This window comes from Odocoileus virginianus, chromosome 3 (genome assembly GCF_023699985.2).
Source record: "Odocoileus virginianus isolate 20LAN1187 ecotype Illinois chromosome 3, Ovbor_1.2, whole genome shotgun sequence".
Lineage (NCBI taxonomy): Eukaryota > Metazoa > Chordata > Mammalia > Artiodactyla > Cervidae > Odocoileus > Odocoileus virginianus.
In genome coordinates, this window is record NC_069676.1 from 68,455,913 (window position 1) to 68,474,020 (window position 18,108).

Genomic DNA, 18,108 nt, shown 5'->3' on the forward strand with positions numbered 1-18,108 from the left:
TCATAAAAGATTTCTTATGTATTTTCAACTATAAAATAGCTCTGTGAAGGAGGTGCAATTAAATCTTCGCTTCAGATAAGAACACTAAGAATAGGATACATTAAATAGCTGTACAATCATACATGTAATATGATTGTGACAAGTCACAGCGCAAACTCAAGTCTGCCCAACAGCCAATCCCAAGTGTCCAAATTTTCTACTGCTTTTCGCAAAAGCTATATTCTACAATAGAACTCATATTCATAGTTCAAAAAATTTCTGAACTCAATGAGACCACTTATACACACATCTTTTTAAGTTTTATTTATACTTCTTAGTTCAAGAATTACACACTAGTCAACATTATTATATATTTACATGCTGAAACTGGCTGTAATAAGTTTAAATTCAAGAAAATAATTCTTATGTAATACTCATTTATAATCCTCATTTGTTACTATCTCATGTATCCCAGAGATTGTAGTAGTCCTGTTTTTAGAAAGACGTGAAAATAGATGCAATGATATCCACTTGTGTTTTGCATTTTCTAGCCATTGGAAAATGTGCATTATGTGCATATTAAGAAAGGCTACAAGGTAATTAGTAAGGCTGAAAATCACTACATTGTGAAGAAACTAGAATATCACTTGTTAGAAAAGGACAATTCAGAACTGAGCAGGGACAATATTTAAAATGGAACTATTTAAACACCCATGCAAATAAAAACTTTAAAATGTCATGGAATTTAAATTATTTTCAACACTGTTTGAATTAATATGCTTAAAATGACCACTGAACACAAATTACTGAAATAAAAAGAAAGATACAAGCTGATGGAACTGTCAACTTGCTTCAGATGGTGCCAGGACACAGATATGGGCATCAGAATAATGACATGTGACAAGAGAGAGATTTGGCTTTCAAGTTAAAAAAACCACAAGTTTTTGTTTTTGTTCATTTTGGATCACATTTATCACAGAACAAATTCTCAAAGCAAATTAAAATCTGATATTAGCATTTTGCACACATCTATATATCTACAGAAATGTTTACTTTAATTTTCAAATAACTAACAGATGTTTAATATTTTTTTTCATTAAATTATTTCCTTAGGGCAGTATCTTAATTACCACTCTGTTGGCTCCTTACTACTTTTTTACAATGTCCCTGGTGTATTTGGAAAATATTTTTTAAACCTTTGGTGTGAAGCAGTGTCTTTTTTTCTCCCATTTTCCTTCATTTTTCCATTTTTCTTTCTTTTTTAAAAATAATTATGGAGTCTTTGGTTAAAAGGAAAAAATGCTATCTAAGGACAAATGCTATTTAAAAAAAAAAGTCTTCTCTATGTACTATTGTGTAACATATTTCTGGAGCAGGTATATAATAAGCATTTGTTTTTTCCTGTAGTGCCATCAATAAAAACTTTTACTCTTTGAAAACTGAGATTTAAGTTATGAACTTTGGTTTCTTAAACTCTTACATATAAAAAGCTCTATCAAGTAATCAATGATCATTTCTGCTTTTCCCAGTTGCCATTTCTAAGGCTATCTCCTGGTTTTTATAAACACTACAGTGTTTCCCATAGACGGAGTATGAGTGGGAGTGACAAGAAAAAGTGTGTGTGTGTCTGTGTGTGAGAGAGAGAGAGAAAGAGAGAGGGAAAGAGACAGAGAGAGAGAGGGAAAGAGACAGAGAGAGAGAGCGCAAATTAAAACCCTTCTGTCTGGGATCCCAAAGCATTTATGCAAAAGGGTGTTTGAATTTCTCTGCTGGGGGCTGCAGTAACTATTTTTACTTAGTAAAAAATAAATAAAAACTAAAAAAAAAAAAAAAACTAAACAATGATTTGCATCTATTGACTATTCATTTACAGCATGTTTAATATTTACATAATAACACAGCAACTTAAGCCATAAACAGAATTAGCACATTGCCTTACCATAAAATACAAATTAGAAGTTAAAAATATTTAAGAAATCTGTTTTAATATTTACACACGCTCAGTGAAAGTTATGGTTGCTAACATTACATGGACTCTGTACACTTAGCAAAATGGCATGATTGCTACAGTTGAGAGTATTTGCCCTAACCAACATGGTGGGGTTTAGTTATTTTTTTTTCCTCCTCTTGGGAGGAATATATATATATATTTTTATCATTTTCTGTTTTCTTAAGACATTTTTTTTTTAAATCACCACTGAACAATGCTAGTTGTTTCCTTGAAAAAGAGAATAAGTAGACAAGCAATGTGAGAACTAGTTAATTTCCATGTTCTGAGGTACAGTACTATTATAGTGTCAAACTGTGCAGTGGTTCATAAGAACTGTAGGCATTGATTCGCTGATAGAGAAATGCTCAGTACCCTGTATTACTTGTTTCAATATGTTTGATTTGTCGGCTGCCAAATTAAAAATATTCATACATTGGTTTAATGAAGGAAATAAAACATATTAGCTTATTCCTTTTGTTTTCCAACATATGAATGCATATATATGTATGTATGTTTATATGGATCGATATATACACATATATACATGTAAATATGTGGTAAAATCTGTTTGTTGGCTGTTTTCATATGAATTTAATCATAAAATTGGAACACAGTTACCTATAGAAAATGGAAATTGTCTTAGTAGACAATTTAATGCAGGTTTTGCTTAAAATAAACGTGATTCATTTCTCCATTATGCATCCCACTGAACTTTCTCTATGCGTTGTGCTTTTGTAAGCTGACAGATTTTTTTGTGTTCCTAATGCTAGAATGTAAAGTCTTTTGGTTCCTAAACCATTTTTTATTATTACTATTTTTCACTTAGCACTGCTTTTGAAGAAATGAGGAAAGGTCTAGATGGCACTGCTTAAGTCTTTTCCCCTGTTATTAAATTGCAGTAGAAAGAATTGTTAACATTCCTTATGCAAACACATGATTATGTTGCATGAGTTTTCAATTCTGAAAATGCATTTCATACCTACTAGCAGTCATGTACAATATATACATATACAGATTGAGATCAAAGATTTCATTGAGAGTGTGCCTTTTAGAGTCAGAATTTGCCTATGAATTTCACAGAGATGAAAAACACCTTAATTGCTGGCTATCTGGCTATTTCATAATCAAAAGAAAAACTATACATATATGTATAAACTGATAGTAATGCTGTATCAGAATTGCCAAAACATACTTTTGTGGTCCTGGATGCCAAGCTGACTGGTCTGTTTTGAAGACAAAGATCTAGCTCCCTTCCCCTCCCCTCCCCCAATCTGGTAACTAAAATTCAGTTCAACTACAATAAAACAGTAATTTAAGAATAAATACTATATCTACTGTTATCTCTGGGTGGGATGAGTCAGGTTTTTCTACCTACATGGTTACTAAATGCCAATCAATGGATTTTACTCTAGGGTTTCTGTTCCAGTGTCCCATCTTTTTCCTTTCCCTAAGATTTTTCTTAACACTGTGGTCAGAAATGAATCCCTGGTCAGATGCTTTTGAAGCTCATGCTGCGAAGTTGCTTCTGCTGTCCACTTTGATCTAGATTTCTCTGTTGACTTTCCTGGACATCAAAACTTTGTTGGACTCATATGACAATACCAAGGACTTTTATGGCTTTTATGGCAACTGTAGATAAGAACCACTTCTCGGCTGGAGCTCTGAGCTGTCTCTAGAAAAACCTTTCCAGAATGGCATTTTGGAGTTGTGAACCTGAGTTATCAATATGGTCCTTCTTGATATATGCTACTCAAACTTTAACCCCTAGTGACAAGGGGCAGGCACTTTTATTAGTGTGATGTCCCAAAATGACTGCCCAGGGGAAAGTGTGTCCCTGGAGAAACTCGAGGAATCTGTGCTCTGAGCCCCCATGGGCAACGCGTCAGTTGGATTCTGCCCAAAGATCATGCTCAGAGGTGTTCAAGTGTATAAACAAAAAAATAAGGGCCAGAGCTCCCTATGTTGGTGAAAAAAAAAAATACCATCCTATCTGGGGGACAAATTCAGAAAGATGCTAAACCTTTTTTTTTTTTTTCCTCTGATAGTGAAGAATAGAAAGGAGGCAGGACTCCATCGTATTCTAAGCTGCTGAATCATCAAGGAAAGAAAACATACATTTATCCATAGGCGGATAACTGGCCTTAGCTACTATGCACAATTAGGGATGTTACTCTAAAAAGAAGTGCTTTTTTTTTAAAATAGAAATAGCAAAGTTATCCTCCAAGAAAAGTTTCAATCAAATCTAACTCTAAGGAAAAGTGAGGAATTCACTATTTCCTCTGAGAAAGGCAAAATATGAACCTCACATTGATAGAAATAAAATATATGAGCTTATTCTTTTCTCTTTGGCCAATATATGAATGCATGTATCCAATTAGTATAGAAAGAAGCACAATGACATCATTTAAAAATTGAATACAAATAATACATCATGCCTGCCTGATTATCAGCTATATATTTTTCTGCAATATCAACTGAGGCTCATAACATTCACCATGTAATGTGGCTTTGTTGTTCTATTTTCCATGACTTCTTATTTGATTAGGCAGACTGCAGCACATACAGTGAAAGCACCCTAGAAAAATCAAACTCCCCAAATCAACAACTAAACCTACTTGTGCACATAATCTCTTGTGTACTATTTGCCATGAAAGACAAAGGTGAACTTCATTGTACATAAAAATACAGTTCTCTTAAAATCTCTCCAAAGACTTACTGTCTGTCTCTTAAGAATGTAATCAGAATTTCAGAAACAAGAAAAGCTGGAAAAGACCATTAATCCTGCTAAAGAAATGAACAAATCCTTCTTTTGAAATACCCTATTAAATTCAGAAGTAAACTGCAGGAAAATGTTTTAGAGTCAGAGAAAAGCATCTTGTTTGCTAGCTCTGTCTGTGCTTTATATTCTATATATTGGAATCACTCCCAGTGTAACCTAAGATGCTTCTAATTCTGCTAACATTTCTGTTTAGGGGTTGTCTCTTGATCAGGTACACTATAAAAACTTCTTCAGGCATGCTCTCAAAAGCTTGTGAGTTTGGACGGAAAGAAATCTCTCTCACTCTACTTTCTCCACTGAACACAGTGTGTATGGCCCACACGCTTGTAACTGGCTAAGGATCAAGCTGCTTGCGTGCTTTAATTTCATTACTACTGTTGTCCCTGAATTTTCCACTCTGTTCTGGGTTATTAACTCTTATTTTTAACTGCCTCAGAAATAGCATTTTAGAAAAATTTCTTTCGGCCACCAGGCATGATAATGTTTAGAAGTCTCCTTGTCTCTAAATGTCAAAATGGAAGACGTCAGCATTGATTCCCAAGCTCAAGCAAACATGGTCTGGCCAAATTGGTTTCCTGAGTCTCTGTCTTGACTCTCCCTATCTTGTTTGAATTACACAAGAATCTTCTAGTATCCAGTGGGAATTAACTTCTTGTGGCACCAGTATCACCTTAATAAGACAGGCAGAGGCTGTCTTCAGTAAGCATGTTTGCATGGCATGGCAGATCACGTGACAACCTTAAGAACGAAGATGGGGAGTATCTGGATATGACCACATCTTGGCGAGATGACTGATGACTCTACTGAGCCTTCTGGAATATCATCTAAATTATTCCTCTCCATATAGGCTGTGTACTAAGCAGAGAAGGTGGAACACAGACTCAGTTTTGCCAGCATGTGTACAAATCACTTGCATTTTAACTGGAAAACCCCAAGGACCTTAGCATTTTCATGACTTAGCAGAAGCAACCCAAATGGTATGAATTGGACCACAGGATAGGCCAGCAACTAAGGTATTTTAGCATCACTTTTGTCCTGGATTGATATGTTTTCCAAGTTCTATGTCAGGCTGTACAACTGGTTTGAGGAGGAATCTAGTCCTTGCTTCCCACAGAGGCTATGTTTTAGTTCACATAATAAAGCCAGTAGACGATGTTGAAGAAGGAGAAAACCACTGGGAAGAATATGCGGGACCACCGATCTATGGCATTCACATCAGTCAAGTCGGGAATGGTGATTTTCAGTTGGGAGGCGCGTCTCCGCAGGCGGCTTTTCTTCTGTGCCACGTGCCGTTCCAGGGCATTTCGGCCAAAACTATGCCTGGGCAACCCGGCTTTCCGATACTGGATGCTGGAGGCATCATAGGCCAGCATTGTGCTCCTTGGGTCTCCAAGTCCCATCACAGCCTCAGAGGTGGCCATTTCATTTTTTATCTCAAGAGTGCTCAGTAAGATGTTCTCATGGGGGTCCATCTGCAAGGGGGAAGAAACAAATGAGACTTTCAAAACAGAAAGCCTTTAGTGGTGATTTTTACACAAGGCGCTATGATATGTAGTTTGGATATTCATGATTAAGAGAACTGGCTTTATGTCCACATGCTCTAAATTTGAACTGTGGTTCTGCCGCTATAAACTCTGAGTTTTAGTTTCTTCATCTACTAAATGGTATAATAATCCACTCCATGAGGATGGCTATAATGATGTAATGGTATAATATATTGTTGCCAGCATGTGTTGGAGAAGGAAATGGCAACCCCACTCCAGTATTCTTGCCTGGAGAATCCCAGGGACAGAGGAGCCTGGTGGGCTGCCGTCTCTGGGGTCGCACAGAGTCGGACACAACTGAAGCAACTTAGCAGCAGCAGCAGCAGTACCATTTTCATGATTTCCACATACAGCATGCAGAGAAATGGAAAGCATGACCTCCCCCTTTAAATAATTTACAGTCTTTATTAAAAATACCTAAAAAATTAAACTGAACTAGGGATGAAACAGTATTAGGGGATGAATTACTAAATTGTGCTACAATAGAAACCTAATTACAGATGAATTCATGATAAAACCAGAACTAAAAGTAGTAGGTAACATATATTAAGCACTTGATATACACAGCGGAAACATTTTTGTGTAACTTCATTTAACTGATGCTTCTTAACGCCCACAGTTACAAGGTGTCACCTTAAATTTTCAGTGTCAATATAAATAGGGTCAAGGAAGAATTTTGAACAACAAAAATGCAGGAAACACATGACTTGCCACAATGCAAGAGAATTCAAGACAACAAGGAATTTGAAAATAACAGTTGAGCAGACTATGGGTGGTGTGGGTGGTCAAGGGGTGAGCGAGGTGACTTGCCAGGGGAGAGAAGCAGACAGAAATTAAGAGTTAGACACGAACTGTCTGTACTGAGCTGAATTCTGGGCCCAGGGACTAGAATTAAGGTGGCTCTGCTGACAGGGTGACCGTTTTTCCTCTTGGATTATTTCTTAGCAAGTCTAAAAGTAAAGGATGAATACTGAGATCATGATTCTCCAAAATTAAATGATTATGTAATGCTTTTTGTTCTGTTGAGATGGGAAAATTTGTGTCTTATTTTTAAGAGGCCTCCATTGCTACATAGATAATAAAACCTAACCACAACAAGCTATTATTAATAATGCAGTATATTTATTTTGGTAAATACTTGAAATATATCTACTGCCAATATTTTTTCTAATGAATTTTTGTATATTTTATTTTGTTTCAGTTTTATTGAGAAATAATTGATACATATCACTGTATAATTTTAAGGTGCATAGCATGATAGTTCAATTTATATATATTATGAAATGACTACCACAATAGGTTAAGCTAACATCCATCTTTTCATATAAATATGATACAAAAAGAAAAAGAAAAAACAAGGAAAGAAAATTGTGGTGAGAAGTCAAGAAATACATGCTGATTGAATGGAATTCATTTTATGACACTTACAACTCAATGTCTTCCTGCATCATCAATAAGAAGATTTAATCTACAACACCACTGTGAAGATGGGAACTGATGGGACTATACTTCTTGAGTGCCTTTCCTGCGCAAAGGCTTCCACCTCTATTTATACAGGTCTCTTGCTAGAGCAGCAGGCTCAGGCATCTGAGATATGGAAACATTTCCCACAGTACCCTGGACCACTTATATGACAGATGTCCCATTTTTATGCATGAGAAGCAAATTTAGTGAGCAGTACCTAGTAGCTTATTGTTGTTTAGTCCTTAAGTCCTGTCCAACGCTTTTATGATGACCCCATGGACAGCAGCCCACCAGGCCCCCCTATCTAGGAGCTAAGGCTAAGTAATTTACATATTGACTTTTCCAATAGTCCAGTGGGATCAGCATGTATCTCAAGCTCAGAAAATAAGGCTAAGAGAGGTTAAGAAATTAACACAAATTCACCCAGTGAATAGGTGACAGAACAAGAACTGGAATCGGGTCTCTCTCACTATGCCATGCTAAGGAACAGAAACAGCCCCATCCCCCTATAGCCCTCTATGCTCATAAAAGACCTTTTCAGTGCAGGGGAGGGGCAGTTACATGGAGGCTTGCAAACTGTCCTTAATGAGGATGTAGATAAACATCTTGATTTAAATACATCACTAAAGACTAGAACTAATGTAAAGTCCTATTAACTGTAACACTGTCAATTATATAAACATCCATGATTTGAACCTTCATCAGCCCCACCAGCAATAATTCTATTTAAGGAACCACCACTTCCCCTCTCTCAGTTACTGTGCTTCTGATGTGGCTGGAGTCAAGCAGAGCAATCCTGACAAAGTGACTGTTTCAGACACACGCCCATTTCAGAACCAATGGCATGTCATGAGCCTTCAGGTGGGCATACTAAAGACTCTCAAACATTTCCACTGGGTTTGTACGCAGAAGTATGTGGCCCTGAGTCTAATGAATCTGTTGAGATGCTCCAGCTGCAAGAGGTGATCCTAACTTGAAAACAAGCCAACACCGGAAGACATAGAGAATCCATGACCTGCTGAGAGTGTCTGTATATGGTATGCCTGATTTGCTGATACTAAACAAGATGATACACCTCTCTCTCTCTCTCAACAACCCTATAATGTATAATATAGGCAGGGCAGGAAAGATATTACTGATGTTACACCTGTAATAAGGATGTTTCACAACTCAAATTGAAATTAAGGAAATCTGTTACAGTAATACAATCTTCAGTATGCAGAAGTGTTGGGTTTCAATCCTTCTGGCTAGGACCAAAAGCATCTAGGGGCTGCTGGGTTTGGTGGCTGGCTGGTCAACTGGCTACACTTTTTTTCCCCCTTGTCTGTTTTCCTTCAAAGGATATGAATTGTTTTAGCAGCAAAGGTCAAAGGTGAAGGCTTTTTATGTGTTTCAACAGGCTTTTATATGTAACTCAAATGGTAAAGGGGGAAAGGCTTTTTAATTGATTTTGTTGAGGTCCTATTAGTAATCTATAGAGTTTATTTACTCTGGATGGCACTAGTGGTAAAGAACCCACCTGCCAATGCAGGAGACAGAGATGCAGGTTTGATCCCTGGGTCGGGAAGATCCCCTGGAGAAGGGCATGGCAACCTACTCCAGTATTCTTGCCTGGAGAATCCCATGGACAGAAGAGCCTGGTGGGCTACAATCCATAGGGATGCAAAGAATTGGACATGACTGAAGCGACTTGATATGCCCATGTTTAAATAAAAGAAAAATAACTTTTAAATTATGCATGTGAAATTGAACAACTATTATTTTTCCTTTTTGAAATACTTGTTTTTGGAAGGTGACTGCTGACTGAGGTTTTTTATGGTTTTTTTTTTTTTTTTTTTTTTTTGAGGGACCTCCTTACTGCATTGCAGAATATGCTCTATTTCCATTTTACAGGGCAGGAAACTGAAGTTCAGGAAAATGAAGCGAGTTAATTAAAATCTTACTACTTGTAAGTAATAAAATAGTGTAATAATTCTTGTCTGTTGATGATTATCTCAATGCAATAATATTCCATGCTGCTTCCAGCATCTCCCAAATCAATCAGGGAAGTCTGACTCAGGTAATGGTTTGGTGGGTTAGTATAGTCTATTTTAGTGGCTCCCAAACTTTAATGCACCTCAGAATTCCCTGGGAAGTCCTGTTAAAACACACATCTCTTGGCACTCCCTCCCAGAATTCCTCAGTTAGTAAGTATGGGATGAGGCTCAATAATCTGCATTTCTAAAAAGTTTCCAGGTGATGAGGTGATGCTGGTCTGGGGTTCACATTTGGAAAACTACTAGCGTGCTGGACTGCAGCAGAAGGACATGACCAAATAAAGTGGCAGCAGACACCTTGGGAAACAGTGAAAAAGCTGAAGTTCTAGCCACAGTCCTTACCACTGAGAGAACACATGAAACTTCTGTTCATTATTCACTACAGACAGGCATTGTGTGACACAACTTCACACAACTTTCAAGACTATCTCCAAGAAAAAGAAATGCAAAAAAGCAAAACGGCTGTCTGAGGAGGCCTTACAAATAGCTGTGAAAAGAAGAGAAGTGAAAGGCAAAGGAGAAAAGGAAAGATATACCCATTTGATTGCAAAGTTCCAAAGAATAGCAAGGAGAGATAAGAAAGCCTTCCTCAGCAATCAATGCAAAGAAATAGAGGAAAACAATAGAATGGGAAAGACTAGAGATCTCTTCAAAAAATTGAGAGATACCAAGGGAACATTTCATGCAAAGACAGGCTATCAGTAAAGGACAGAAATGGTATGTACCTAACAGAAGCAGAAGATATTAAGAAGAAGTGGCAAGGATACACAGAAAAACTGTATAAAAAAGATCTTCACGACCCAGAAATCATGATGGTGTGATCACTCAACAATATCCAGACATCCTGGAAGGTGAAGTCAAGTGAGCCTTAGGAAGCATCACTATGAACAAAGCTAGTGGAGGTGATGGAATTCCAGTTGGGCTATTTCAAATCCTAAAAGATGATGCTGTGAAAGTGCTGCACTCAATATGCCAGCAAATTTGGAAAACTCAGCAGTGGCCACAGGACTGGAAAAGGTCAATTTTCATTCCAATCCCAAAGAAAGGCAATGACAAGAATGCTCAAACTACTGCGCAATTGCACTCATCTCATAGTCCCTTGGACTGCAAGGAGATCCAACCAGTCCATCCTAAAGGAGATCAGTCCTGGGTGTTCATTGGAAGGACTGATGCTGAAGCTGAAACTCCAATACTTTGGCCACCTCATGTGAAGAGCTGACTCATTTCAAAAGACCCTGATGCTGGGAAAGATTGAGGGCAGGAGGAGAACAGGACGACAGAGGATGAGATGGTTGGATGGCATCACCGACTCAATGGACATGAGTTTGGGTAGACTCCGGGAGTTGGTGATGGACAGGGAAGCCTGGCATGCTGGGGTTCATGGGGTCACAAAGAGTTGGACACGATGGAGCGACTGAACTGAACTGAATATGTCAACTTTAAAAAAATTTTTAATTTTTTATATGATTTTGAAAGGTTACTTTCCATTTACAGTTATTCCAATACATTAGCTATATTCCCTGTGTTGTACAGTACATTCTTGGGCCTGTCTCATATCTAGTACTTTGTACCTTCCACTCCCCTGCCCTTATATTATCCCTCCTCCCCCATTCCCACTGGCAACCACTTGTTTATTCTTTGTATCTGTGAGTCTGCTACTTTTTTTGTTATGTTCGCCAGTTAGTTATATTTTTAAGATTTCACGTATAAGTGATATACAGTATTTGTGTTTCTCTTTCTGACATATCACTTGGCATAATGTCCTCCAAATCCATACACATTGCTGCAAATGGCAAAATTTCATTCTTTCTTTTATGGCTGAGTAGTACTCAATTGTATATATACCACATCTTCTTTATCCATCCAGCTGTTGTTAACACTAAGGCTGTTTCCATATATTGGCTCTTGAAAATAATGCTGCTATGAACACTGGGGTGGCATCTATCTTTTCAAACTTATGGTGTCTTTTTTTTTTTTTGGATATATATCCGAGAGTAGACTGGCTGAATTATAATGATCTTGACAATAATGTGACAAAGGAGTTATTATTAATAGTCTCATTTTAAAAGTAAGGAGATTGAGAATTAGGGCTAGTTAGTGATCTGTCTACAGTTGCAGTTAAAGTAGTATATTTGGCATTTAATCTGTTTGTTCCAATGTTCCCATTCCTACTGACAAGACTATACAGTTGCTTATCTTGACACTTTTCTTCAATTATAAGTTCAGTCTTGGAACCTGTATCAGGTTGTACTTAGGTAAATGAGATTTCATAAAATGGAAGGAATAGCAACTGTCACATGAATTTAGCTAATCTTTTTAAAAAACAGATCTTCTCCCCATCCTCTCCAGCCTTGCCCAAATGATCGTCCTAATTGCCTTTCTCTTGAGCAGTGGAGACATGAGAGAAACCACTAAATCATCCTTTTTTTTTGGTTAGAACATAAACAAAAGATAGTTCCTCTTTAACTTATCAGAAAGGCCATGGAACAATCTCTATTGCCCTGGAAAACATAACAAAATACTGGTTATCTGTTTTGTCTTGTAATTTTTACCAATTTAAACAGCCATGAGAATACTGCTGATGGTAATTAAAACAACGGAGGAAAGGAAACCAAAAATATATGAAGGAAAACAGATGATAGAGAGAGAGACTGATGAATAAATTGACATTTTATGTAGATAAACTACATTTGCAAGAAGCTAGCTGCAGGTCTTGCTTTCATCCAAGGGTCTATACTACTTGCTTTCTAGAGTCAACTTTTAACTCACAAGTGTCCACTCCTGACACAAGTGTTTTGGGAGAGGCCCTATTAAGTAGTCAAACACCAATAAAAAAAAACAAAAAACCTCTTCTGTTCCCCATTCAGCAATCTGCTCTTGAAATTATGCTTTACTTGGAATTATTGTGCTTCTCCATCAAGAATGAAATGCTGAGGTTTTGGGAAACAGACTAATTTATTTGCACCAGCATTCTGGACTCTCCTATGAATGACCCCCTGTGAACGAGGGCAGTTTTCACATTGATCATTCAGCTGTTCTACTAGTTAGAGAGAGATGCACTTCTGTTTCAGACTGACCCATGCACGGATGGTTCTAACAATGGCAAATTCATGTTAAACACTTGGATTAGGAGGTTTTCTTTTCCTTCTTCCCATTCCCCATTCCAACATCTTTTTCCAAAAAGAAAAGAAACACATTTAGTTAACAGTTCCATTTTGCTTAAAAGATATTGCATTAAACAATGAAGAGAGGGCCTTAATTTTTATAAAATAAGCTAGTTTCAGGACTGGTTTCAAGTTTGCTGCTTCCTTTCCTGGACCTCTTGTCAGTGATAGCTATATCTTCTGGAGAGATGCCCTTGTCCTACTGTCTTATATAGACATGCAAACTGCAACCCTCAGTGATCCAATGGCATCACATGTTTATCTTGGGAAGTACAATGGGGCTATTTTAGATCCTAGTTCAGCATTCATAGCACTCAAAGAAGAGTGAGAAATTGGAAAAACAAAATCCAAGAAATCCTAACTCTGGTATTTTCAATTACTTTGACTAGTGTGTGGGTAGGAAACCTTGTTTTATCTTCCATGAGTTGACACTGTGACTGAGTAACTTTAAATGCTAAGGCAATGAACTGTTAAGCCACCTGGGAATGTCCAAAGTACTCTTTCCAAAGGGAAAATTCTCTGAAACTACCTAGCCTGCACTCAGCCTTCTAAGAGGTGAAAGCAAATTTACCCAACTAGAATATGAAATGGAGATTCCAAGAGGGCATGCGAAGGCCAATATCTTTGACTTTTCAAATTCCTCTACTGAAGCAAAAAGAGAAACAGTAACCAGATACGGAGCTTAGAACTGGAATATAAACAATATGAGAACACTGCTGAAATACCAGGTAGTTTCAGAAGGATGATCTTTAAAAAAACTTTTTTTGAACTTTTTATTTTGTATTGGGGTATAGATGAATAACAATGTTTTGATCATTTCAAGTGAACAGTGAAGGGACTCAGTCATACATATACATATATCTAGTCTCTCCCAAACGCCCCTCCCATCCAGGCTGTCACAAAACACTGAGCAGAGTTCAATGTGCTATATTGTAGGTCTTTGTTGGTTATCCATTTTAGGTTACTCATTTTAAATATATCAGTCTGTACATGATGGATGATCATTTTTAATAAAAACTAGTAGAAAAATAAAAGGGCTGAGATTCTTTTTATTGTCTTTTTTCATTTGAAGATGCTACTGTATTTGAAATCTCACAACCATATGATGAGAAGTTTGTATTAGGAGCATTTTGTAAACCTTTCCCACCAAAATTCTGAAGTTCGTGGGTAGTTAAGTGGTAAAACCACCATTCAAATTTATGTTTGTAGACTCAAACCTGGTTTTTCCTACTAAATATTTTCACTATGTGGTAAACTACTTATAAAGTGATCGCTGGTGGCACTAAGATATGAACAACTTAGCTGTTGTTTTGAGTTTCAGTTTTTAAATTCTCATGGGTAGATCATGGGATTACTTGAGGATTACTTAGCAGACTGATACTTTCTTAAGGAATCACATTAACACATTTCTTCTTTATGGATCAGTCACTTGGTTGACTTTTTATAGTTTTCATAAGGTGGAAAGATTCTGCCTCAGTCACAAACCAAAATAATCCATCTGGACAAGTGGATAAACCCAGTGAGCACGGTGAGGTTTTGAGTTGTTGTTTCAGGTGATAGTGAAGCTTTTAGAAGTAGAGTTAGACCTTGGGAGCAGAGAGAGAAGAGTAAGACTCTTCTTTCCAAAGGACCCCAGAAGAGAAACCTTTTATAAAAGTTATGACTAATACAAGGCCAGCTGTAAAAAGACACTCAACAAGCCTGGGCTGTCCAGTGGACTAAGGCTCCCCCTCTTTCTAATCCCCTTATGTGGGTCCCTGCCCCTTTCAACCCTCCCAGCAGAGTTAGAACAAGCTGGTTCTAATCCTGGCTTACCCTAGGCCTCGGTGCTCTTCCAGAAAATCTAGGTGGATTTAGGGACGTCCTTGTTAATTTCTTCTGCCTCAGTCAATCCTCTTGCTACAATCTCCCTGAACCCTTGTTTCCCTCATGATGGCAAGCATGGGCATGCTGCTTATGTGTCCTTAATGCTGACCACTACAGTCGATACAAAACAAGTACTTAAAACTTGCTGAATTGAATTACTGAGAGGGTTAGACTAAGCCCAGGATCACACATTCAAATCCGCTAGGGAAGTCATATCAAAGCATGAAGTAGTTGTAATGGAGAATGGGAAGAAGTCGGCCCTAGTATAGTTAACTAGACTATAAAAATACAGGCTTGCCTGAAGGACATTTAATTTCAAAATTTTAAAGATTATTGCAGGGGTCAAAATCACATCTAAGGGTTCAGTCACCCACAAGCTGCTGCATAAAATTCCTTACAGATTTAATGTATTAAAAAATTGCCTTTTAGTTCTATTTAATCTATAATTACCAACTGCTTTAACTGCTTTAAAAAAAAAGACAAAAACAAAAAACATGTGGCATAAAATAGGACTAATGAATAAGGAAAATTCACCTAGAAAAAAGCCTGAGTCAGAGCTCCCTTGTAAACTGTGCTCTTGAGATCGGGCTAGTGTTCCTTTCCTAACCATGTGAGGTCTTGTGGCAAATTCTGCAGTATTTCTCTGTGCGGGAACTAAAGTAGCCTTCCTAATTTTTGTAGTTTAATCTCTTCCATTCTTTTTATCCTCACAGAATCAAATTAATTTCTCTTGAAAAATTATTACTTTCCAGTTATGTGTTAATTTGTGTGGAATTCACTGGAAAATAATTAAGGGCAGGAGGACAAGGGGGCGACAGCAGGTTGAATGGCATTACTGACTCAATGGATATGAGTTTCCACAAACCCCGGGAGACAGTGAAGAACAAGGAAAGCCTGGAGTCCTGCAGTCCATGGGGTGGGAAAGGGTCAGACACAACTGAGCGACTGAACAACATCAATAATGATATGTAATTCACAGATCACTGATTTTTAAAATAATGGAGACAGGAGGATGAATGCTAAATTTGGGGGAAATGAGAGTGCATTTGTCTGTCATTTTTTTTTTTTTTTAAAGCATCTGCTTGGGGGCGGGGGCGGAAAGCATCTGCTGGGGAGGCCACTTTATTATTATTGTTATTATTTGTTGTGCCATGAGGCTTGCAGGATTTTAGTTCACCAACTAGGGATTGAATCCAGGCCCATGGCAGTGCAAGCCCCAAGTCTTAACCACTGGATCATCTGGGATTCCTGACAGTACATTTGAATTGCTACATTTAATAATAATAAAACATAATAAAATATATAATGAACTGAATACTTTTTTAGAAGGTTGGTAGAATTCTTTCTGGGTTCTACTTCTTAACTTAACCAAGTATAAGCTTCTACTTTTAAATAAAGTTAAAAGCCAGGAGTCATTGTAATTGTATGGAAGAAAATTAAAAGATTGGGGTCATATAGAAATCCCCAGAAGGAGGAAAAAGGGAAGGAAACTACACTAACAATCTATACTTTTAATGGACCTTCCTTTCTTCCAAAGGAGGTTCTCACTTTAAATTATTACAGATCCTCAGGCTCTGTGGAATGGAGCCAGGCTTGACAATGAACTCACTTTAAGTTCAAAGTCCTCTTTTCACACATTTCAAAGGTAGATGTGAGAATCTGCATACTTAATTCTGATAACCTGAAGAAGTTTTAACACCCGGGAGCTTATATCCTGAGAGGCAAAGGCTCATTCTAGTTCAATTTTCATCTGAATTATTGACTCAAGTCCCAAGCTGGAGAGAGACGACTGATCTAATCTTTTCATTAGCTGGTTCATACAACTCAAAGCATTATGTATGATGACTTGTTAGAGATTTTTATACATACCACGTAACTGGTAATTCACAATTTCCAATACATTTTTAAGTAATACCATAGAGGACATTTGGTTTCTTTCCACAAGGCTGGAGACATCACAGTCAAGTGTTTACAAGGCACAGGCATAGAGGGAGGGAATTAGGGGTAAACTTTAGCAGAAGAGGAGGAAAATTTTCCCCTGGGGCTTTACACACACACCTCACTGAGAGGAAAAAGGGGTGTCTTTTCCAGACACACACCCCTCCTCTTCATAATATTCTAAAACCCAGGACAGTGAGTAATACATGTGGCTGATGATCAGGTCAAGTTTCAAGACTTAAGGGCAGGTTGTGAAAGTGTTAATCAGTTTGACTCTCTGTGGCTCCATGAACTGTAGCCTACCAGGCTCCTCTGTCCATAGCATTTCCTAAGCAAGGATATTGGAGTGGGTTGCCATGCCCTTCTCCGGGGCTCTCCAATCCAAGGACTGAACCTGGGTCTCCTGCACTGCAGGCGGGTTTTTCACCATCTGAGCCACCATGACTACTTAAAGGTTGTAATCCAAATCACCCCAGGTCATTGGGAGACTTACACTTTCCTCTTGGCCCTAGGTTTTGAAACTGATGCCAAGCTTGTCCCATTAGCTAATGAGGATAGGTGTGAACATACAAAATCTCCCATTGTCTCTGTTCTGGGTCAGAGAGGAATTATAATCTGCTTCTAGCTTTCAGCTAAAAAGCAAAGAAGTCAGGGTTTGGTTACTGTCCTATTTAAACAAGGAGCCAAAGTTTTAATGCATCTAAAAGCCTGAAAGCTCCTTTCCCCTGGAAGCCATGGACTCAAATAGAGAATCATATCACACACTTCAAAACCCCATCTGTGGTATAATCAGTTCCACTCACATATATCAGAGACACCCCTTCCACAGTGTCTTACCCACTGCCTCTTATTGTTTTTTATTTAATTTGGCTAAGAACAGAAAGCTGACCTAATGCAGACCATATGGGCTGGATTCCCGTGACTATAACAAAAGGGCAACAGAAAGAAAGAGCGCGTACAACTCTACAGAGATGCAGGCACATAGCCAGTGACCTTTGCTTCCGCGGATTTAGAATTACATTCGGCTATTGAATGGCAGGGGGCATGGGGGTGGTGCTGAAATGGACCTCTTGAATAAAGACAGGCTAATGGCGAGGGTGCATGGATTCACACTGATTACTAAATTCTGTGAAGGGGAGTTTAGACACATGTTTACTCATAACCAGCAATGGATCTAGTAGATGCATTTTAAACGAATGCACTGGGGAAAAAAAAAGAATGCACTGGTGAAAAGTAACTCAATAGTTATTTAAAAAACTAATACAATGCTGATGACATAAAGTAAATACCTATAAGCAAGCATCCACTATATACAACAAAAGTGAAATAAATGACACTAAGAGTTGTC

The 18,108-nt window shown here is 37.8% G+C and overlaps 1 protein-coding gene across 4 annotated transcripts in view; it reads right to left on the minus strand.

Moving 5' to 3' along the window:
- Positions 1–277: 277 nt before the first annotated feature.
- GABRB2 (gamma-aminobutyric acid type A receptor subunit beta2) overlaps positions 278–18,108 on the minus strand; it is a 267,825-nt gene continuing 249,994 nt past the window's right edge. For all 4 annotated transcript variants that reach the window (XM_070465737.1, XM_070465736.1, XM_020903345.2 and 1 more), the window contains one exon: positions 278–6,220. In XM_070465737.1, coding sequence (XP_070321838.1) covers positions 5,873–6,220 — 348 coding nt within the window. In that variant the 3' untranslated portion in view covers positions 278–5,872. The remainder of the gene's footprint in view (positions 6,221–18,108) is intronic.